This window comes from Diabrotica undecimpunctata, chromosome 3, assembly GCF_040954645.1.
Source record: "Diabrotica undecimpunctata isolate CICGRU chromosome 3, icDiaUnde3, whole genome shotgun sequence".
Classification (NCBI taxonomy): Eukaryota; Metazoa; Arthropoda; class Insecta; order Coleoptera; family Chrysomelidae; genus Diabrotica; species Diabrotica undecimpunctata.
Window position 1 is genome coordinate 63,329,342 of NC_092805.1, and position 24,371 is coordinate 63,353,712.

Below are 24,371 nucleotides of genomic sequence, written 5' to 3' on the forward strand. Positions count from 1 at the left end.
ATATCAATTATGAACACAACTTGATCATACATGTATTGTTTGTAGATTGGCAAAATGGTGCTATAAGGCACGACAAATATGGTGTACATAAATGGTAAAAAATATCAAGCTTATCGACTACACTATTTATTTTCGTTTTAGAAATTTAGAAAATTCTCTATGGGAAGGTAATATCCACAGAAAATATACACTACGTAGTCTTAAATACTTTTAAAAAGATTAAAAAAAACTAAAATTCATAACCAGAAGACTAGAAAAAGCGGAAAATAAAGAGATCTGAAAATCAAAGAAACAAAAACTAAATATATGGTTCTGAAACATGGTAAAGAAGATATGAACTAAGATTTAATAGTAAGTATATGATCGATCGGGAAATATATGTACTCAAATGTATAGAAAATTTCCCTTATCTGGCAGTAAACATCAATAATAGAAATGACCAATCGTGAGAAATCCAGAACAGATTCAACAAAGAAAGCAGAACTGCAGGATCGTTAAACATATTAAAACCCAAAGCTTTTTCAAGAAAAATTGAAGACATAGAACTGTCATAAGACCAGTGATGTTGTATCGATACGAACCGTGGACGCTGAACAAAGTTCCAAAAAAGAGTATTTAACCATTGGAGAGAAAAATACTACACAGGCTATATGGAAAGATCAAAAAGCACATAAGGTGGCAAAGAAGAGCAAATATCGAAATGATGGAAGTGTGTAACAGCTATTCGATAATGGCTTAAATTCGAACTTAAATAATAATGTGGCTTGTTCATATAGAGAGAATGCATCAAACGAGAGTGTCAAAGATCGAAATAAGAATAGGAATGATGGTACCGAAAAGAAGAGTAAGTCCCAGAAGAGAATGGCTGACAGCAGTGAAGGAAGATTTAGGGAACCTAAACGTTAAAACTTGTATTATTAGAGCACTCAATAATACAATAGAATTACTATTTAAATGGGAATAAGAAACAATTAAAGGTTAAAGTAAGTTTATTGACGTTTCAATTTGAACTTCGGAAATCGTTCGGAAATACAATATATTATATACTATATTACTCTATTCACTGAACTCAGTACATGTTTTTATAGGTGTCTTTAATTTTTATGAATGTATACGTGCATTCTCAGGATCGGATATAGACTAAAGACTCTAGAGAGCAAACAAAATTTTATTCTGGATAGTAAAACTTCAATAATACCTACAGCTAATGAATTTTCTATTTTATTATAGTTTTAAAAATATTTCAATATTAGTCATTCTTCGTCTTCTGAATATAAATGCTAAATTTTGAATGTATTGTACATTCCTGTTTTTGTTATCTAACCTTATTGCGACTATATGATTTAACTTATGAAAACTTTGAACAACCATATTTGTTAATTGTGACCAACTTGTTTATTGTTTTAGCTGGCTGTTATACACAACATGGTAATAATATCACCAATTTTGGAACGCGATGAGATTCATAGCGATTCTATTTGGAATACAGCTGTCGTTATCGATAATCATGGTGATTATTTAGGAAAACAACGAAAAAATCATATTCCACGGTCTGGAGATATAAACGAAGCAATTTATTGTACCGAAGGTAACTCAGGTCATCCTGTATTTGAGGTAAGCATTGTTACAAAACTTTGTATATTCTTTGATTTGGGAGTTAATATTTTAATATGTTAATATCGTAATCATTGAGAGTTGATCTGATAGTATTAAAAAAAGATAATTACACTTTTGGAGTAATTTATTAAATTTAAATAATGGCATTAATGAAAATAAAGTTAAAATAGTTCATCGTAACTTAAAAATTAAGTTTAGGGAAATCGGAAAAATGATTTGAGGTGGCTAATGATGCGGGGCACAATAGATATCAGTAGGAAATGATAATCAGATTATTGAATCCATATACGTTGCCGTCGCAACGTATATGGATTCGTTGCCAATTCTACATTAGTTAAAGTATCACCGTCTGTTGGGTAATTTACAATACAATACAAAGTCATGGTGCTTGGCGGTTATGAGTTAATTATTTAAATTTTTGGGTCTGTCTGTGGACACAAAAAATACGTTTGTTAATAAGACTGGTTTTGTTGTTGTAATAATATGAAAATAGCTAGTGTGGTTTTAATTATTATTGGAACTATTCGTTAAAAGTAAATTACGTGAAGCTTTATTTACGAACTTTTAAAATCAGTAACTTTATATCAGCTAATGATACGTGAAGCCCACAATACTAAACCTTAAGTTTCTGTTATGTATGCTAAAATACGTTTTCGAAAATAATTCAAATATCAAAATACTTCCTCAATACAAATAAAGCCTCATGGGATTCAGACATACTAAAAAAGCAATATTGTTCATTGCAAATCTGGCTGGAGCAATTAGAGATGCTGGAAGAAAGTTTGGAATACCTGAATCGGTAGGTCGCAAAAAAAAGAAAGACGAAGATGAGATACCTAATGTTAGTGATCTTTAAATTGGACGGCATCCTATTTAGTGTTGAACAAATGCAAGAACAAGACGAGACTTAGACAGTCTTGGTCTTGGTCTTGCGCCAATACACGTGGTCTTGGTCTTGGTCTTGGTATTGCACTCCCGGTCTTGGTCTTGGTCTTGGTCTTGCAGCAAGAGTCTTGTAAGTCTTGCAGTTACTCATTAGCCTATTGCTATTTATGAAACGTTACTAGGGGAGTTTGAAGCCACGATCTAAGCGATCCGTGCCTATGCTTTAACTAACCCAGCTATCTACCATGCCCCACACAAAGGTCAATCAAACATGGTTAAAACACACGAAAACCAAATTAATGACATAAACTTGACTGTATTTTAAAGAACATTTTCTGTCTAGAAAGGTATTGATGGACCTCCACCATATATGAAATGGAAATCTTAAAAAAGATTGGTACAGTCTGTCCCAAACCCTTCTTTCAGTGCGTCACTAATTTTGACGTCATATAGGATTTTAAGAATGTCGAGAATTATTGCATGACATTTTAGTTAAACCTGACAGTTGCAGGATCGTAATCAGTTAAATGTGAAAAGGTTTTTTTTTTCAATATAAAATAAAAACTTTAACAATTCAAAATTGTTTTTTAATATTAAAGGTAAAATTTTTAATTTACATATTAAAGGTTTCGTCCTGTATATAAATTTTTATTGTGCATTATATTGGAACAGCAGTTTGTCATAATTCCTATTCTAACATTCCAAAGAAAGTGCTTTATTAGCTAAGATTTACCATCTCCAATAATTGAAACGTATAATCAAGTTTCATCATGGTTGTTGAAACACGTATATGTCTCACTTTTAAACATTTTACTAAAGAGTGTTTAGTCCAACTTGAATTTGGTATTTTTTGTATGAAGGGTAACATATTGGCCTAAAATTAACAAGAAAAAATTTAAAGACGCTAGTGATATTTCAGTAGGTTATGGCAAACTGTATTTTGATACAAACCTTCACTAAACATTCTGTATACACGAGTTCTAATAACATGTTCATAGGTATTGGTTAATGTACGCCAGAAACTGATAATAAAGTTGTCCTAGCCTCTTTTCCAAATTGAAAATAATTTAATAATTTTAATATTAGTCTTTGTTCCTTCTCGATATATCTCGGCATATTTAAAATATTTTCATGACAATAAATACAAAATTAAATTTTCATTGTAAAATGTCTGAAAATACTAACCTGGAATGACAGTTCCATTTTATCAGTTGACATTATGAAAGTACTGTCAAGATCGAGACCTTCTGCGTCAAATTATATTTATGCGCATCATTGATTGGATATCTATTTAGCGTATTATAAAATCCAACCAATTATACATCTGTAAGTAGAATTCGTTTTAATACATAAATACCCGTAAACGATACATAATTTTCTAAGTTCTATGTAGAATAATCACAGACTCACGTTTTTTTCTGTCACTTCTAGCTTAATGCGTTAGAGTGAATTCGATCATCTATGACGCACTGAAAGAAGGGTTTGGGACGAACTATACGTGGCAAAAATCCACATACAGGGCACAAGGGCACATATTCTTTAGGTGACAAGATAACAAACTATAATCCACTTATTAAAGTAACATAAATGTTATTAACAATCTTAGCTCTACTTTTAATTAAAAAACTAACTTGAAAAAATAAATAATAGGTAAGAAAGCAATGATAATCAAAAGAAGTTATTTTAAATTAAGGAGGTATCTACTTAATAAATACATTAATTTACCAAAATAAAGTAGTAGGAACATTTTTTTAGAAACCAGAATTTTGGTTTTTCAGGAAGAAATATTTGTAATTCTTTTTTGTGAAAAGATTAGATGCTTCCTTAAACCTGAAGTGTTTCTGTTTTTCATTTTCATTTTAACCTTTCTATGTAGGCACAAAGCAATTTGGGATGCATGAATTATTTCGAAAAACTCATCAAATTTGCTTTTAGGTCTTTTAGATCTATAATTCCAACGTTCACTACTCCGACTAAAACTATTTGAATCTTTGTCCCCCATGTGAAATTGTAAACTTGTCAAATGAAGTTTAATGATGTCGAAAAAGTAACTACTACTATAAATGTCCGTTACTATTCAATACTCTAAGTATCTAATAACAAACCGAGAATTATATATCGTTACTTCGTTATTCTAAATATTTCGGTATTTTGTTTACACGCTAAGCGACATTATCTGTTATTAATAAACTTTTGAATATTAGTCGCGCTCTTTCAGCAAATTTGGTTTAACCGAATGATCTCATCGCACACTCAGCAGAAACAATGTTTAGTCTTAGGCCGATAATATTTGTTTATTTAGATTCCTCCTAACTAAATTATAATGGGAAAAAAATTGAAATATTAAGTGGGTGTCCGTAATAATAAGTGTTATATTTTTTATTAGCTAAGGTGACATATTTAAAAAAAAAAAAAAAAAAAAAAAAACGATACGATATTACTGTCGGCGTAGCAATGCAAGATTATTTTATGATTAGAGGGCGGCTATTCTCAAAATCTGGACAATTAATTTCAGAGCGAAGAAGTAGTATGCTGGAAAAGAATGTAAAAAATATTTTATTTTTACATTGTAATTATGACCTCTGAGCACGTGTCAAATGTGTTGGTTTTAATGAATATTTTGATTGATGATTTTGATGTAAGTTTATCGTATTGTTCGTAATGCGCATAAGTCCAGTTTTTCAAATTTTTATTACATATTTTTTTGCGTCTCATAGAGTCTTTAAGCATATACCCGAACTGCAATACTCGCTAAAACGAGACTCCGTCCTAATTGCAAGACGCAAGAGTCTCGCAGGCTTAGTCTTGTTCTTGCGTAAATCTTGATGGGTCAGTCTTGGTCTTGGTCTTGCTAAAATTAGGCGGTCTTGGTCTTGGTCTTGGTCTTGCGAAAACACAAGAACAAGACCAAGACTGCAAGACCAAGACCGATTTTGGGCAACACTAATCCTATTTTGTTCCAGTATCAAGAACAGAGTCCAGCGAGTCATGTATTAAAAAGAGCAAAACTGTTTTATCACATATCATCAATATAACATTATTCCGAACAAATTTAAGTGCACAACTAAAATGACAGGAGAAGACTGGTACTATTAATTTTTAAACTAATTATCACTAAGAAAACCAGAATCAACAAACATACATCTGTTTTTTATAAAGAAATTAAACAAAAAATATCGCTTCAAAGATAATAAGATTATTTACAGAATGACACAATTTAGATCAAAATCTTCTGCTTAAAATGGGAAGGCTGTAATTGCTGTAATACTGAGAGTACTTGATATGTTCCTTTTATTTTTATTTTTCACAATGGTCGCATGACGAAGATGTTGACATAACTCAGAATCCGAATGTAGTAATAAGCAATCATTTCTCTGATCAATCTGTACTAATATCTTTGAATAATCACTCGAGCCATATTGTTTAATATTTATGAATGTTTTAAACAGAATGGGATTGAGTTACTAATATTACCAATACAAATATCTCATCGGTTATAATATTTTTATACTCCACTCAAAGTAGCTTTTAATCCACAGTGTGATAACTACAATACAATTGATAACAAACATTTTGACAGAATCACGCCCTTTGATTTGGCGGAACTTGTTGTTACTATGAAAAAAGCACAATCGGAATTGAGAGCTTCCTAAATAGGGCGTTTCCAACATGAATCAACAAAGAAGCTAAAGTAGATCAGAATATTCCTCTAAAATAAAATAAAGTCAGTGAAAAAACATATTCAAAAAAAGTTCGTATGAAAAAAAAATTGTATCATTTTTATTTTTTAACTTTTCAGTAAATACTATATGTATTTTATAGCACTTATTTTTACTATGCCCCCACACTGTATTATAATTTTTACAGATTTTTCCTTGAGCACAATTATCTTCATTGGTGCGTACCTAATTCTATAGGGTGGGTAATCGTACGCATAGTCAGTTTTTATCCCATTTTGTTCCTATGCTCACAATAGATTTTTTGTATTACTTGATCGATTTGGTCTGAACCCTAATTAATGGATAATATCTATGCCTAATTACAGAATTTGATACATAATATTTAAAAGATATTAACATAATTTATTAATTTAGCACGATTCTCCGACTTCTCCCTATATACCTAATAGTGAGGCATAGAACAACCGTAAACATGAAAAGCAATTAAAAATATTTAAGTAATAGACCTAACTGATCAAAGGCAGCATTATTATTCAATGTATTGTCATTCTATTGATTAAGATTTTCATGACACTCTGAAGAATATTCTCCCACACGTCAATTATTGTATCGACTAGTTGATTGTGTAACAATATAAACAACTTCGAAAGCTAGGAGCCAATGCAGCACAATAAATTCACAACTTTCTTTGTGAGCCAATTGTTAGGCCTCGTCTAGCTCAGTCTCTCAGGTATGAGAACGTCTTATCTTAGAAATAAATGTGGAAAATAAGTTTGGCTATGACAAATAAACCAAGATATTAATTAATCATATTTATTATACATAAAAAATATAAAATTGAAATTTTAATATTAAATTAAAGCCAAAGCCTAGCCTACAGCTCTACAAAAAGATTTTTAAATGATTACGACTTCTGATGTTGTCTTTAAGTAGTAAGACAGGATTGCAGTATGTAGTTGTTGGTTGCTAGTTCCTGTTGTTGGTATTGGTATTAAACTGCAGGAATATGTTGAGTTCCTATATCAGCGGCCACTAGAACATAAAGTATAATTTCACAATTTGAGAGAGTGAGTCATCGTTTAAAGGCCCAGAAATGCGGAAAGCCGTTTGGAAATCCAGTGACGTACACTTACTTTTATTTTAATGTTAATTATACTTTATTTTTCAAATATTAATGTTCGAAATAGGCCACAATATATTTATTTACAAGTTTTTACTGACGTTTCGATCTTTATATCCAAAGACCGCTTTCAAAGATATAAATGATAGTTATATTGATTTTATTTGTTTATTATTATATATTTTTATAATCTTATATTGTTTATTTTCTTTTTTTTTTCCTTTCCTATCTTTAAAAACGGAATAGAGATCGAAACGTCAATGTATTAAACATGTAAATAGATATATTGTGGCTTATGTTCAACCATCTCCCTAAAAATACAGAATGCCACAAACAAGCAGCTATAGAAAAATAAATATATCTGTCATTTGTATGTTTGAAAACGGTCTTTTCATAGAGATCGAAACGTCCGTAAATTAAACATTTGAATAAATATATTGTGGCTTATTCCCAACATTATTTCTAAAAATACAGAACGACAAGCGAAAAGCCATAGAAAATAAATAGTACTATCATTTGTATAATTGAAAACGGTCTCTGGATATAGAGATCGAAACGTCCGTAAATTAAACATTTGAATAAATATATTGTGGCTTATTCCCAACATTATTTCTAAAAATACAGAACGACAAGCGAAAAGCCATAGAAAATAAATAGTACTATCATTTGTATAATTGAAAACGGTCTCTGGATATAGAGATCGAAACGTCAATAAATAAACATATGAATAAATATTTTGTGGCTCATTCCCTACATTCCCCTAAAAATACAGAATGCCACAAACAAAAAGCTATAAAAAAGAAGTAATTTTGCAGAAAGTTTACTGATACCAACCGGCTGTCGCGGAAGTTACGCTAAAACGTCTTTTGACGTGACCCGTCCTTAAAGAGTTACACAATGAAATTTTTTTTAAAACAAATTTTAAGACAGTTTCCACACCACCCCAGAGGTATGCCTTGTGGCGCGATACTTTTTTTAAATGGGTGTTCGCCAAGAGCCATATTGTCTTATTAAATAAAATGAACAAAACACTTAAACAGTATATAACAAAACAAAATAAAATCCTATAAAACGAAATAAAATTCTATAAAAATAAAATAAAAATAATGTTTGATGTGTTTAAACACAAACACTATACACACTTACTATGTTCTTTTCGTTTTTTTTTGTTTTTGGTTTTTTTTATGCTGATGTTCTTATTAAACTATTAGAAAATATTATTCGCTGTCTAAACCTGAAGATGCAGTGCTGCTATCGCTGTCATTATCTTCACCACCTGGTGTAATTATAATTGGCTCTAGTAAAACTTTGACATGAGTGTCAAGTTCCCACATACGATATTCTTCTTTAATTATGTGGCCTATACATTTAGCCCATTTCTCTGGAGTTACATGGAGGATTGCTTGAATCAAAAGTTCATTAACTTCGTTTAATTTGAGCGTTTTGTTATTGCGTGCTACTTTTTCTTTCACTTGCGCCCAGATAAGTTCAACGGGATTAAGTTCGCAATGATAAGGTGGTAGAGGTAGAACTTTGACACCATAATCTTTTGCAGTTTCATCCACAACATATTTAAGATTCACTTTTCCTTAATCGTGCAATGTCAAGTAGTTGAATTTTGAGCATTGATTCTTCGTATGCAATCCCCTTTTCTGTAAGCCATTCTTGAATTCTCCCTTTCCGCCATGCCGTCGTCGGTAATTGTTCTAGTCTGCGGCTATGATATGGCGCATTGTCCATAACAACCACAGACCCAGATTCCAATTTTGGTAAGATTCTCTTAAACCAGCGCTCAAATACTTCGGAAGTTATTTCTTTATGATAATCACCTGTTTTTTTCGACTCAAATTGAAGCAAACCATCATCAAAGAACCCTGTATCACTTCCTATATGGGTGATGATTAAACGCCGTCCCTTTCCTGATGGAGCTTTTAATCCTGTAGACCAGCCTTCTATAAATGCTTCGCGTTTACTTTTGACATTTAAATCTTGCCAAACTTTTCCAACTGTATGACCTTCGTTAATCCAGGTTTCATCCAAATAATATATTTTGCATCCAGTGCTGCGAATTTTTCGTATTTCTTCTAAATATTTTTTTCTCCATAGAATAATTTCATTTTTTTCTAATAGCATACTTTTTCTGTTGCGTTTTACATATCGAAAGTTCATTTCGCGCATGGTTCTGATTAAGACCCTATGAGATATCTTGGGTAAAGAGTCATCTTTTTTGAGCTCTTGAGAATTTTTTTTCAGTGTTGGAATTTCACTCCGAAAATAAAATCAATGAATTTTTCGACGTATAATATTCCTTGTCTCGTCATCGAAAACAATGCTTTTCCTACCTCTAGTTTTACCTTTTTCTTGCTTTTTATTTTCCGATGTATTTTTAAGTACACGATAAATACAGCTAACGGATACTTTTGTTAAACTGCTACAAATGTCGACCGCTTAGCTAACATTTAATGCCATTTTTCTGCCGACAATTCCTTCATAAACGTTTCGTATCATTACCTTCTCTTCGGACGTTAACATTTTCCGTTTCTTTTGCGGCTTTTCATTTTTGGAATCAACATCAGAATTTTGCTGTCTTCTCTTGGAACAACTCGGTTTTTCGTCCAACTCCAATAAAACTCAAACCAAATATTCACAGAATATAACTAAAAATTTACTATAAAACGACAAACTATAACACTCGTATTAAAACTCCGTCACTGGTACACGAACGAGAAAGACGTGGTTAAAACGGCTCCGATATTTAATTCGAAAATTCGGGTAATATCGAGTTTATTTATCCACAAAGTGTTTTTCCTGCGAAATAGTGTCTGTGTGAATCGAGTGTCATTAGAAAATTGTGAACTAAATCGAGATTTTTAAAAAATCATAACGAATAAACTAAATAAACAATCAGTGCTACAAGCTCCGATCGGTTGAAGAGGCGAGTAGCGCGGTGCGGGGAACCTTCACGATAAGGACAATAATTAGTGATTATTTACAAAACAATACATTGGCGTGTAAGTGAGAATTATAACGTCAAAACACTGTTCGGAATAAGGTAAGAGATTTATAATATTTTTAACAATATGGCCGCGAGAAGAGGATTAAATCAATGGGATAGTGAAGAATCTGACGATGGTAAGAGAAAGAGGGAGGAAAAAAAAGAAGACGACCAAGATGAAAACCCTTTCATGAAAAGCAGAAAGTTAACTAGGTCTCCACCTAAGAAAGATTGTGATAACACCGAATTGAAAGAAATGATGATCGCTCTTATGAACGAAGTTAAAGGAGTACGAAAAGACCAGCAGATCTTTCAAGAAGAAATTTGCAATTTAAAAAAAGAAAATCGTGAGTTGAAGGGAAAGATAAATTTCCTGGAAAGCAGGATCGAAAAGATAGATAAACAAATTCGGAAACAAAACATTGTGATCAAAGGACACGATTTCAAAGAAAATGAGGAACTGGAAGATGCCACCAACTTTATAGCAAATCAATTGAATTTGAATGTGAAAATAAAAGATGTGCAGAAAATAAGAACCTCTCAAGGGAAACCACCAGTGGCGATAGTAAAAGTAGATACAATGAAGGATAAAGAACTTATTATGAAGAATAAGAGTAAATTAAGAGGAACGCGGTATTTCATTGAAAACGATCTAACCCAAGCCGAAGCCAAACTACAAAAAGAGCTAAGAGATATGGCGAAAGAAGAAAAAGGAAAAGGTAATGAAACAAAAGTCGGCTATCAGAAAATATGTATAAACGATGAATGGTGGAAATGGAACCATAGTACCGAAAAACTAGAGAAAATGAAAAAAAACTGAGTCTACACAGGCACAGTGGTCAGGAAAATATGGAAACGAATAAAGCGCGGAATAGGATGATGATAGGACAATGGAATGTTAGAGGGACTTTTGAAGTAGGAGCACTAAAGAACTTATCAGATACGTTAGAGAAATATGAGATAGATATTGCAGCTATACAAGAAACTAAACAAAAAGGAAATTTTACCATAGATGTGGGAAATTACGTGTTTTTCAACAGTGGAGACAATGAACGTGTATTTGGGGTGGGATTTTTTATAAAGAAAACATTTGCCAATCTGGTGATAGATTTTGAGGCAGTCACAAGCAGATTATGTAAAATAAGAATAAGAGGAAAATATAGAAAAGTAACCCTTATAAATGTGCATGCACCAACAGAAAATACAGATGAAGACGTTAAAGATAGCTTTTATGAACAATTAGAACATATGTTTTACAAAATACCATCATATGACATAAAAATAATTGTAGGAGATTTGAATGCCAAGATTGGCAGGGAGGATATATACAAACAAATAACAGGGGGAAAAAGTAATCATAGAGACAGTAATCTGAATGGAAAAAGAGTAATAGAATTTGCTTTCGAACATAATATGCGAATTATGAGCACTTATTTTGATCACAAAGAAATTCATAAAGGTACCTGGGTATCACCAGATGGACAAACAGTAAACCAAATAGATCATTTACTAATAGAAGCCAAACATATGAGAGCCATAAAAGATAGCCGAAGTTACAGAGGTGCCGATGCAAATTCGGACCACTTTTTGGTCAAAGTTAAAATGGAGCAAATAATACCCACAATTAATAACACTAGCTGTAAAAAAATAAAAAGATATAACGGTGCACTACTTCAGGAGGGAGAAGTTAAGAAAAAATTCAGGCAGCAAATTGAAGAGAAACTGAAAAGCCAGACAACAGTAAATGATATAGAAAGCAGATGGGTACAACTAGAAGAAAAAATTCAAGAAGCAGCCGACTCAGTATTAACAGGAAACAGACAATGTAAACAAACGGATTGGTATGATGAGGACTGTAAGAAAGCCATTAATGACCGAAATAAAGCTAGAATAAATAGTATAATAAGAAATAATGAAGAGAGTAAAAAAGCTTATGCCGCAAAAAGACGGGAAGCAAAGAAGATTTGTAGAAGGAAGAAGCGGTCAAGTTTAGAGCAGAAACTAGTTCGTATTGAAGAAGATTTTCTACATAAACAAGTCAGGAATTTCTACCAAGAAATAAAACGAGACCGAACCCAATACAAAACCACATCAAGATATTATAAAGATGAAGAGGGGAATCTGTTAGGTGGAACAGATGAAAAATTAAGAAGGTGGGCCAATTATTTCGAGAAAATATTATGTACGGACGACCAAGATGAAAGAGAACAAACGCAACTACAACATGAAGAAGTAAGGGACCCAGATGTAAATGTAGAAGTACCTACCAAGGAAGAAATTATAGAGATCATAAAAAACTTAAAAAACAACAAAGCACCTGGTGAAAATGGTATCATTGCTGAGTTTCTAAAAGAAGGTGGCGAAATGGTGCAAAAAGAAATCGCTGAGTTAATACGCGAAGTGTGGATCAGAGAAAAAATACCCAATCAGTGGAAAGAAGCAATCTTATGTCCAGTGCATAAAAAAGGAGACGTTACAGAATGTAAAAATTACAGGGGAATAGCTCTACAAGATACAGTGTATAAGATTCTGGCCATATCAATTAGAAATAAAATTAAAACAAAAGTTGAAAATTGTCTAGGTGAATATCAAGCAGGTTTCAGAGCAAACAGATCGGTAATAGACCAAATTTTTACAATGAAACAAATTTTAGCTAGCTCATATGAATTCAACCTAACATTACACATGCTGTTTATTGATTTTAGACAGGCATATGATACTATAAAAAGAAATAGAGTATTCGAAGCACTAGAATATTTTAAATTTCCACCAAAAATAGTAAGACTGACTAAATGCATACTCAATGATACTAAAAGTAAAGTCATGTTAGAAGGACGGGTTTCGGATAGTTTTATCACTAATAGAGGTCTGCGACAAGGTGACCCGTTATCAACAGATTTTTTCAATTTGATCTTAGAGAAGATTTTACGAGAGTGTAACATCTGCACTAGAGGCACAATATATCATCACAGGCATCAATGCGTAGCATATGCAGATGATGTTACCTTAATAACAAGGAGACCTGCAGAATTAAGAGAAATCTTTACTAGAATAGAGAGAATGGCCAGGGAATATGGTTTAGAAATAAACGAAGAAAAAACAAAATATATGGTGATGAGGGGAAACGAAAATCATCAAGGACAGTTCTTTAAGATACAAAGCTCAAGTAAAGAATATAACTTTGAAGTTGTTAGCCAATTCGATTACTTGGGAGTGACACTAACAAATAGGAACGAAGAGAACCAAGAAATCATAAAAAGAATGGCCAAAGGTAGTAAGAGTGCTGGGAGCCTGACTAAGATACTGAGGTCGAATATAATATCCAGAACAGCAAAAAAACGAATATATACAACAGTTATCCGACCTACAGTACTCTATGCTAGCGAGACCTGGACACTAAATAAAGATATGGAAGTAAAATTAGATAGATGGGAACGAAAAATTCTTAGAAGGATATACGGAGGTGTAAAAGAAGGGAACATCTGGCGAAGAAGAACGAATGAAGAAATAATGCAAATATATGGGCAACCAAAAATAACAAGACTTGCTAAAATTCAAAGATTAAGATGGCTCGGACATATAGCAAGAATGAAGGAAGGAAGAGTTCCCAATGAATTAATAAACACGGAGGCTGGTACAAAAAGAAAAAGAGGCCGCCCCCGAAGAAAATGGCTGGAGCCGGCAAAAGAAGATCTGAAGTCGCTGCGGGTACAAGATTGGAAAAACTTAGCACAAGATAGAAAGAACTGGAAGAAAACCGTTGAAGCCTTGGGCCTTTGAGGCCTGTTGAGCTGAACTATATATAACACTCGTATTATCAATAACACATTTTATCAATAACACAAACTTATCGCATAAAATATATTCACAAAATGCAACACATGCCCTACCCTTAGAAACGCCTATGTAAATGAACTATTGTTGCTGGGCACTTGCTCGACAAAAACTAGTTTTACGGATTTCTGCGGGTCGGAATTCCGTCGCTAATTCCAAAGTTGCCAAACGATTGAAAAATATTGTTTTAAAATATCGATTTTTATTTTATAATTTTAAATATGTAACGAAACGAAACATATAAATAAAATTTATTTAATTACAATTTTGTACTTAATTTTTACTATTGAAAAAATAATATTTTTTGGTATTTTTATGACGGTAATAATCGCTGCGTGGAAGAATACAGGTTTTGTATGACCATAATTACTACTTGTGAACAAGAATTGGCTACACTGTACGACAACTCCTGGTCAGTTTTTCTATAGAGAAGCACAAATAAATATACTACTTTATATATTCTGTAATTTCTTATGAGGAGAATTGCAATCGAGAAAATAGGCAGTTTTCGAGGGCCGCTGTGTACATTTAAATTTGAGGATATTCGGCGTTTAAACTATGAAATCACTCTTCTGAATTGAGGGTTTCTACTATAGAACATAATAGGGTCTAAATAAAGAAATTAGAATATTTACTGAAACTGAACATTAGAATTTAAATTATTATGACAGAATATTTAGTAGGTAAATAGAAAGTTGATCGAAGGGTTAAGTGTCAACTATTTTTAGTATAAAAATAGTAAAATGGAAAAGACCAGTTATTAAATGAATAAAATCGACAGAAATTGAAATAAAATAAAATCCGTAAACTAATTTTCGAAACCAAATTCAGCATTTCGCTTTAATCTGTGCCTTTTAAGAATTGCAAGGCAAAACAGACGCTGATAAAGATGTTATTAGACATGGGGAATCTAACAATTGTAGTCCACAACATATCTCCTCAACTAAGCAGAATTCTTAGCGAATTGGTTTCTTGTACTCGTACAGAGTATATCGGAATAAAAAGGAAAAGACAGTTAAGATTTGATTTCACGTACAGGGCGCATGCGCATCCGCTTATACGTCTTTCGGCCTAATAGGCCTCATCAGAACGGCTTTCACAGTCGCTCATGTGCGCTGATGCGCAGGCGCACTGTACGTGAAATCAAATCTTAACTGTCTTTTCCTTTTTATTTCGATATACTCTGTACGAGTACAAGAAACCAATTCGCTAAGAATTTTGCTTAGTTGAGGAGATATGTTGTGGAATGCAATTTTTAGATTCCCCTTGTCTCTAATAACATCTTTATCAACGTCTGTTTTGCCTTGCAATTCTTAGAAGGCACAGATTAAAGCGAAATTCTGAATTTGGTTTCGAAAATTAGTTTACGGATTTTATTATCAGATGTCGCTATTTGCGTCTATACGAAGCCATGTTAAAGTTGCTTCCTAAGACAGAAAATATTTATTTTCACGTTCAGAGCGACTGCGAAAGCCGTTCTGATGAGGCCTATTAGGCCGAAATACGTATAAGAAGATGCGCAGGCGCCGTGTACGTGAAATCAAATCTTGACTGTCTTTTCCTTTTTTGAAATAAAATAGTTATTTAAAGAGCAATAATAAACATGTGACGTTTAGAAGGTTACAATTGTTTTTGGCTTATGGGGTATAGAACCTCAATCTTTTCGTTTAGATCGTTAGATAAATCGTCAATGACTTTGATCTTAGGAATATGAGGAAACCATTCCAATAACAATACTATGCCAATGCTCAGTAACGTGCTCAAATTCGTCTTAAACGATTAAACAGTTATTCGGGGGTAAAAAACAAGTAAATGCAATTAGGTATTCAAGTACGAATAATTATTAATAATCCGCATTTACAGATCTCAAAAATTTGCGAATCACTCAATCAATTCTATACAAAATGTCCTCTCGTGCTCTCTGTTCTCTCTCTCTCTCTCTCTCTCTCTTTTGTAAAATATACCGTTTTGTTTATATTCTGCCTTTTATTTGGGATTATTTCTACGTCAACTAATAGTTCTAGACGATATTACACTAAGAACTGCTCATAACTTTACTAATGATTGGTCGTTTCTAAGAGTGAGTTGAATCAGTAATTCATGCATTATGTAATAGCCTTGCTATTTGGATAAATTGATAATTAGAAAAATTTTGAATAATAATCATTGGCGATGAAGTAAGCAATAGAAATTTGGTTCTAAGCTGAATATTTTAGAATAATTTAACATTTCCTTCCCCATAAGTGGATGACGTTTATTAGTATCAAATTTTAAATTGGAGTTATTTACAATTTGCTATTATTCATAACAAGTAAATTTAATGAAAATTTATGAAAGATGACATGCAGGAATATTCTCCACTTAAAGACGTCCTTTAATAAGTATAATTAACAAACTAAATTAATATTTAGTGTAGCTAATTATATTTAAATAAGTTGATTAAGTATGTGATCTTTAAACGTTTTAAACGGTGCGTTTCGTTTGGTTCTAAACAGATCATAAACTAGAATATTAAAGTGAGTACTAATCTTGTTTTTGTATTTTTTATTTTACTTTGTAGTTTCAATTGTTATAGATGGTATATTATCTTCTATTAAATTTTTGTAATATACCATGGATCATTAGGTATAAACACGGAGAGCTCCGTTCTGGAATCGTTTTATGGTTTCCAAATTTGAGTTGCGAGCAGAACCTTACAAGTTAATACCGTATGTCCGTATTGGCTTCACTATGGCCTTAAATATGAAGATCTTGTTATATTTAATAAAAATTCCCTGACAATAAGCCACTAGAGTTGGCCTAGTATAATTCCAAATTGTATTCGTTATGTAAATATATGTGATTTCCGTCTTAACTTTCTGTCAAGGTTATATACATACTTTACTTAATTTCTTTAAGTAATTTACTTACATACTTTACTTTATTTCTTTCATTTTATAATTATTTTTGAATTTTATTTAAGGTAACTTGTAGCTATCTTGAATCAGTCACTAAATCTTGATGGGAAATAAGTACTGCAACTTTATCTGGGAAAGTCGCTGTTATTGTGATTCTTGAAGTTGGTAGATATGCAGTTAAAAGCTGGCACAAGAGCATTGGTCCTAGCACTTTACCTTGCAGTACTTCTGCTTTACTTACATATTCGTCCAAAAATTCGAATTTATCTTTAGTTAAAATTTATCTCTTACATACGTAGAATTTTAGAAATTTCCAGTATTGATGATGTCAGTTTTTTAGTCGGTAGATTAGTTCTTTATGTCACCCTTTATCGGAGGCTCGAAATCAAGGAATGCTTCCGAGCAATATCGTTTATATGCGAGATGGTTGCTGATATGACTAACATATCTCATTCTACCGTTCATGTTATTGTCTCCACTCAATTTGATATTGTAGAATAAGGTATTTGCTGTTTATTATAATTTCTTTAACATTCTGAAAAGTACTGGTATACTCCATTCGCTTAGCTCGGGCATATTTTGACAGATTCATTGTCAGAAACCTACAACACAACAATTCCTACTTCGCAGTATTAATAGCTCAAGTATCCTACTATTGCAGACTTCTTTGTTTAAAAAAAGAAGAATTATTCTAAATAGTGGAAGTGTATACTAAACCCATCAAATTTTGGGTAGTATATATATTTAAAAAGTATATTTTAGTTGTTATAATTTAACATAACTATTTATTATATGGTGCAGATAAATAAATATTGATTGTCGGTAATTCTCAAAGTTCTATTTTATTTACTATTTAGTTTGTTTACTATTAATACTGGCTATGAGTACGTGTGCTTGGTTGTATAGTAATTTCCAGCCACTTTTAGTCTGCCAAAAGTATTTAACTTCACAAAAAAATAATTACTAAATCCACTAGACAGTTCGGACTGGGAATAGCGAACCGAGTATAACATACTTATCCCATAATTATTAAAATTATTTTTTTTTACCTCATCAGGACCTGGGATTCATATTCTTTACTTTCATTCTGTATATATTTTTATTGGATCGAAATAATCATACGAAAATAAAATTTCGATCCTATAGATTACGTTTTTCTGTCCGTCTGTCTAGTCTTAGATTAAAAAAAAAACTGTAATTGATAGAGAAAAAGGGACGACGGATTCCGCTTTAACACTTCAAAGTTATTACGGCACAAACTGTCAAAAGGGAAATACTCACTTTCGGTTTTGAGAAAATGAATAAAAATTATTATTAAAAAATATGTCTTAGTTTACTTCTGGTTATAAAAACTTTTCACTTCCGGAGAAAATTTTGGTTGACTTCCGGTTTATTTTGGATGTTTTCCTTAAAACGCGAGACTCACCTTTTTCTTTAAAATTAAATAAATCTTTACCTTGCAACAAATGATCGAATTGATTTTAATCCACAACTTTGTTTGTAAATAAAAATTCGCACAGAAAAATGATTTTCGCAACAATAAAGATTATCGCTCCTTTTCAACTATAATATTTGTGATTTTACCAAACATATACGTCCAACTCTGATATGGTTGTTAACATTTCTGGCATAACCGATAACTACGGGTAATTTAGTACTGACTAGTATCTTTTTCGATCTTCTCTACCCTGATATTACAAAGTGGAACATTCTTCCACCAAGTGGCCGTTACTTTTTTTCGTTCGTCTTCTGTAATCAGAAGTGAAAGAAGATATTTTTTATATTTTGTCGTCTTTTGCTAAGTCATTTTAGTAGGTATGGTATCAGGCTTACTAAAAATAAATTATGAGTTAACTTTAGTCACCACCCCAAATTCTTCATTCTGTTACTCCATATTGGTAACAATTGTATTCATGTATTCTTTCCATTATCATTAGTTTTGCTTCATAAGGATTCGTATTAGCTTTAGCTATAAGCAACAACGATATAGTGGATATTGCTACACAAATTTTAAGTTACTCTTACCTGACAAGATACAATATATAAGTCACATTATTTGTAAACTCAAAAACTTATTGGCTCGTAATAATTTTTTAACGGTAAAATAATATAAATATCTAACCTACGAGTGGGGCGCTTAAAGATAGGTTTTAGGCAACAGTTAAATTGCTTTATAGAAATATACCAGAATGTGCTAGAATGTACTTTTTAAGAGGATCGAAAGATAAATAGGGTCTCAAAAAGGTATAAAAAACTCTATAAAGTATAAACCATTTTCTATTGGGGTTAATTTGATAAATCTCACCAGTAGAATGTAGATTTAATATTTGTTTCATAATATTATAACATATATATTTTGTAGACTGAATTTGGAAAAATTGGTATTTCGTTTAGCTGCCATCATCCACTAAATTCATTGATATTTGGAGTTAATGGAGCAGAAATAGTTTTTAATCCATCAGCTGCTGTAAGTACATATACATAGGTTTGTGACTAAAATTTACCTTAAAAACATCAATTATTTATATTTATATAATTAAATACAAACAAATTAGAAATAAGCACATCCAAAATGTCTAAGTAACACAAAGTTTCTCATATATACATAAATTTTGATTGGATTTTAAAAAGTTACATACCGTTATAATGCCTTATTAGTTAGAATTTAATGGAAATTTTTAACATAAAAGTCAATACCATACATAAAAATTTAACAACAAATGTGTTTAATAATCTGTGTTTCAACATTATGCAGATGAGGAGCAATACGTCCCTGAAGCATATCCCATACATGCTCGATGGGATTAAGAATTGGAGATTGTGCTGGTCACGGTAAAAGTGTAATACCCTCATTATGAAACTAATATCTTATTATTGCTGCAGTATGTGGCCATCTTGCATGTAACGCAAATAAGGACCTGCAGCAGTGGCAAATAGAAGGATAACAGGTTCTAAGATACAATCAATATATTGATATTGATTTAAAGTGCCTTTCACAAAAATGGGAACAGTTCGATGACAAAAGATTATTCCAGCCCACATAATAATTTGTAGACCACTATGGAATGAACTCCCTGTACATGCCTGAGTCCCTCTTGTTGACCAGCTTCTCTCCAAGCTCTCAATTTTCTTGAATCAGGGTATAAACAAAACCTAGCTTCATCTGTGAATAACCCAGAACTCCAATCTTGTGAATACTAATGCACATGTTGTTGTGCTCACCTTAATCTGAGAGTCCATGATTTCGATGTCGTAACATGGGAACCCTCAATGGAGATCTGTCGTTCAAACCTAAAAGATTGGTCGCATACGGTAATGTTGTGGGTACTTGACTTTCGACTAGCTACTCCTATCACATACCGATCCTGTCGAGGGGTAGTCCAGTAGACCAGCCTCAGTCATATTCACAGTAATTATCATTTGAAAATGTGTTAAATACCGACGCTCCATGACTATTGTTGCGTTTAATAATTATGTTTCAATAAAATTTTAAATCAAAGACAAAATCTTTTAAATTTGAAGCACTTTTCTTTACAATTTGAAGCAGTTAATCGTACGAATTTGAGGCGCTGTCACTTTTATCTTAATAAAACAGTGTAAACAAAAAAGTTTTTATTGAAAACAGAGGAATAGTAGTGGTGTCCTTTAGACATTTTTTGATGTGTGCACATTTTCACTCTGTATACTATATTGAAATATTACGCAATATATTGTGACAATCAAATAAAGTAAAATTGTGCTGTACGTGAAAGTGTATTGATACAATTTTCAAAATTGGTTCTATTCTGTTTCGACCGTTTTCCAGTGAATACCAAAATATGACTTAAACTTGGAAAAGATATATCACAATTCACCAGTATGGAGAGGAACTTCGATATCGTGTTATTAAAAAGCATTGAGTAATACGGACAAATAGCAGATTGTATTGCGGTGTTTAAATTTCAGATGTCACCATTTCCAAACAATTTTTCTTCTACCGTCTAAAAGTCGTCTATCGTCGTACTGTCTTATAGTTACAAAAATCAGTTAGTTCAGTTATTTTTACACTCAACTAATCCATTGTTAATTGGATTCCTTTTTTGTTTCTCCAGTCATCCATCTAAGTAATTTAATTTCTGCAAACTATATTCGTTGTATAGCTAACATTTAGTGGCTTACATAAGAGCTGGTAATAGTTTTGCCATTTGGTATTATTGAAATTTTTGGATTTTTATCGCACAACACACTAGTGAACTTCCTATTCATCTATTCTACGTTAGTTCCAAAGGAAAAAAATTTTAATATATTTCTACATTATTCTCATAGTATTATTGTTCTGAAACTCTCTTTTTGTATAATTTTTATATTTATTTTGTGACTACATACTACATTTAATTTGAATGGACCAGAATTTTGTTTCAAAATTCTTTGTATTTCATGTTTTGATTACCGCTTGGGAAATCGATATCAAAATACAAATTAAACAAATTATTTTGTTTTGTTTTCATTTTCGTTCGTTTTAGTTTTTGTTTTAATATTCAATTGCAATAGTGCGGAATATATCATATTTGTACAGTGAATTTAGTAACAAGCATTTTTAATGATTTTTGTTTAATTTATTGTTGTTGCCTATACTGTAGGTTTACCAAATAATTAAAGTTATGCCTTTATATCTCATTTTCGTAGGATATTTTCAAAGAACGTTATTATAAAATAAGGTTCCTTAAAATAGACTGCAATCTCACATGATGGCGTAATCCCCTTTTAGATAAGGCGAAGAGCTCGGGTTCGTTCGAAAAAATATTCCCATGAAATCTTTTTACATGACGTTCATGAGGCAACCCAGAATAAAACTCAAGAAATTGAATAATATGCCAAAAATGGTCCCAATTTTAGTTAAACAATGTTTTTTAACAAATTTTAAAAATCTGTTTTTTCGGCTCATTTATTTTTTTATTTTTTTGGATCCTTATGACCAAAAAAGGTCTACTGCAATTTTTTGAAGGGAAGTTTCTATACTGGCTTTGTATTACCTTTTATCTACAGTTAAATGCCATGGTGTGTTTCATGGAAGCAGCGCAGCGCCTCGATACGGCGTCACGGAAGTATCGCTACGAAACAGTGGTTTTTGTTCGCAGTCACAGTAAACAGTTGGAAGAGTTCATTTACGCCACGAGGAGAGTCCGTTATATAACATGTAAACCTTTTCACTTTTATTAAAATATATAAAAATCTATAATAAATATATAAAAAATATTAAATAGATAAAACCAAATGGATAATGGTCTAAACCAAACAACACAACTGGCCAATAGCTGATACAAGCTAGAATACTTCGGTCATATTATGAGACTCCCTAAAAAATATGAACTTTTGCATCTGATCATTCAGAGAAATATCGAAGATAAATGTGGTTCTGGTAGTAGAAAAACATCATCGCTGAAAAATCTAAGACTATAGTACGGCAAATCGTCTAATTAATTATTTAAAGTTGCTGCCAATAAAGTCACGATAGCAAATATGGTAGCCAACACGATTTCCAACGATCGATAACGGTCATGGAACTAGAAGAAGAAGAAGAAGTTAATAAACATAATCACATCTAATAAGTGAATCAAATGAATTATAAGGATAGTTGTGCTGTTTGTGCTTTGATCATTTTATAACTTGATCATTGCTTCTTCTCTGAAAGCTATGTAATTGGTAAAATTATTTTCCCTTTAACTTTCTTTATAGAACTTGGAATATAATTACTGTCTCTATCCCCTTATTAATATTATTATCTAGAGTTTAAAACTTTTTGAACTTTATAATATCAGAAAATAATAACTTCTTTTAACTCTTATTTAGGGTGGATCTGCTACTGAACCTCTTTGGTCCATCGAACCAAGAAGTGCTGCCATAGCCAACGGATATTTTACTTGTGCAGTAAATAGGGTAGGTACTGAGGTGTTCGAGAATGATTTTACTACCGGAGATGGGAAATCACCTCATCGAGAAAGTGATTACTACTTCGGATCAAGTTATGTTACTGCACCAAATGGTACCAGGTCTCCTGTAAGTATTATTGATTTTTTCGGATTCATTTAACGACCAAGTGCGAGTAATTAATACTAACCACTTTTCTTTTCGAGGTTTGTAGTAATAATTAATCATTCTAAATAGTAAGATATCAGCGTAGATATGATTAGGATTTGAATATATAATACCCATATTAACTTTGCAGCAATACTTTCAGCTCATATTACAATAATTATTTGCAATAATCATTTTTTTTTCTTACTCTATGTGACATTGAATGAGATATTTAGCAATTCAGATGTTACAAATAACCTTCTTTTGAATATTATGTTCTACAATCCATGTGGAGTATGCTAAAAAATTACAGCCAAAGAAAGAATATAAACAGCCGATTTATGACAGCCTGATTCCAAGATTTTTTTCTATTTTTCTAATTTGTAATGGTGTTTAACCACGATACTCCTCACCTAAAAATCGGAACGGAACAGTTTTTGCTTACAAAATATTCTCGGGAGATGTCATCACTAAAACAGACAATTAGATTTGCATCACGATGAGGGATAAGGTCGAATATACCAACGCAAATGAATGAAATAATCAAGAATCGTATAGATAAATATAGAGAAATATTATGTAGAGATAAAAATTAATAAAAAAGCAAATCAATCGTGAAAAAAGAAAAAATTCATAAAGAAAGTACATAATTAAAATATATATAAAAAGGAAGAGAAGTGACAGGAAACCAAAGGAAAATTCACACAGAAAGAGAATATAGACAAGAAGGAATAATTATAGATTTGAAAAAGGAAATTAAAACGTGGGATGAATAAATAAGATAATTTGGGAAAAACAGAAACAAAATTGGTCATAAAAATGGAAGTATGATTACCAATTACTGATTCCTACAAAGCTCATGAACGATAAATCTATGACCAATAAAATTTATTCGATGTAATATATCTCATATGTAATATATACCAAGAATGGCTGCTCAAGTTTGGAAAGAGTGTGAATGAGCCAACTAGTATATACATATTTTTAAAAATCAAAAATCTAAGTTTATTAAAAGGTACAAGCCAATGCAATATTAGTAATATGCAGATGAGATTCAGAAATGAATTAAGCACTGGAGAGATATTCTTCATTCTTTGAATGTACTTACACAGATATCTGGGAATAAAGACTACGCCATGATAAGCTTAGATACATTCGTAAAAGTAAGAAAATATATGGTGAAGACTTTCATTAAGATATACTTCATTCATGGTAAACCCCATTTTTTTCCTGGAAGTGGTCTATTATACACCAGTCTTAGTACAACCAATTAACTGATTAACATCGTT

At 31.8% G+C, this 24,371-nt stretch overlaps 1 protein-coding gene across 1 annotated transcript in view; it reads left to right on the top strand.

Annotated features, from left to right (window-relative positions):
* Positions 1 to 24,371, top strand: part of LOC140435623 (beta-ureidopropionase-like) — a 69,389-nt gene that overhangs the window by 40,979 nt on the left and 4,039 nt on the right. The window contains exons 4-6 of the mRNA XM_072524361.1: positions 1,408 to 1,614; positions 19,391 to 19,495; positions 22,858 to 23,064. Of these exons, the coding sequence (XP_072380462.1) occupies positions 1,408 to 1,614; positions 19,391 to 19,495; positions 22,858 to 23,064 (519 nt within the window). The remainder of the gene's footprint in view (positions 1 to 1,407; positions 1,615 to 19,390; positions 19,496 to 22,857; positions 23,065 to 24,371) is intronic.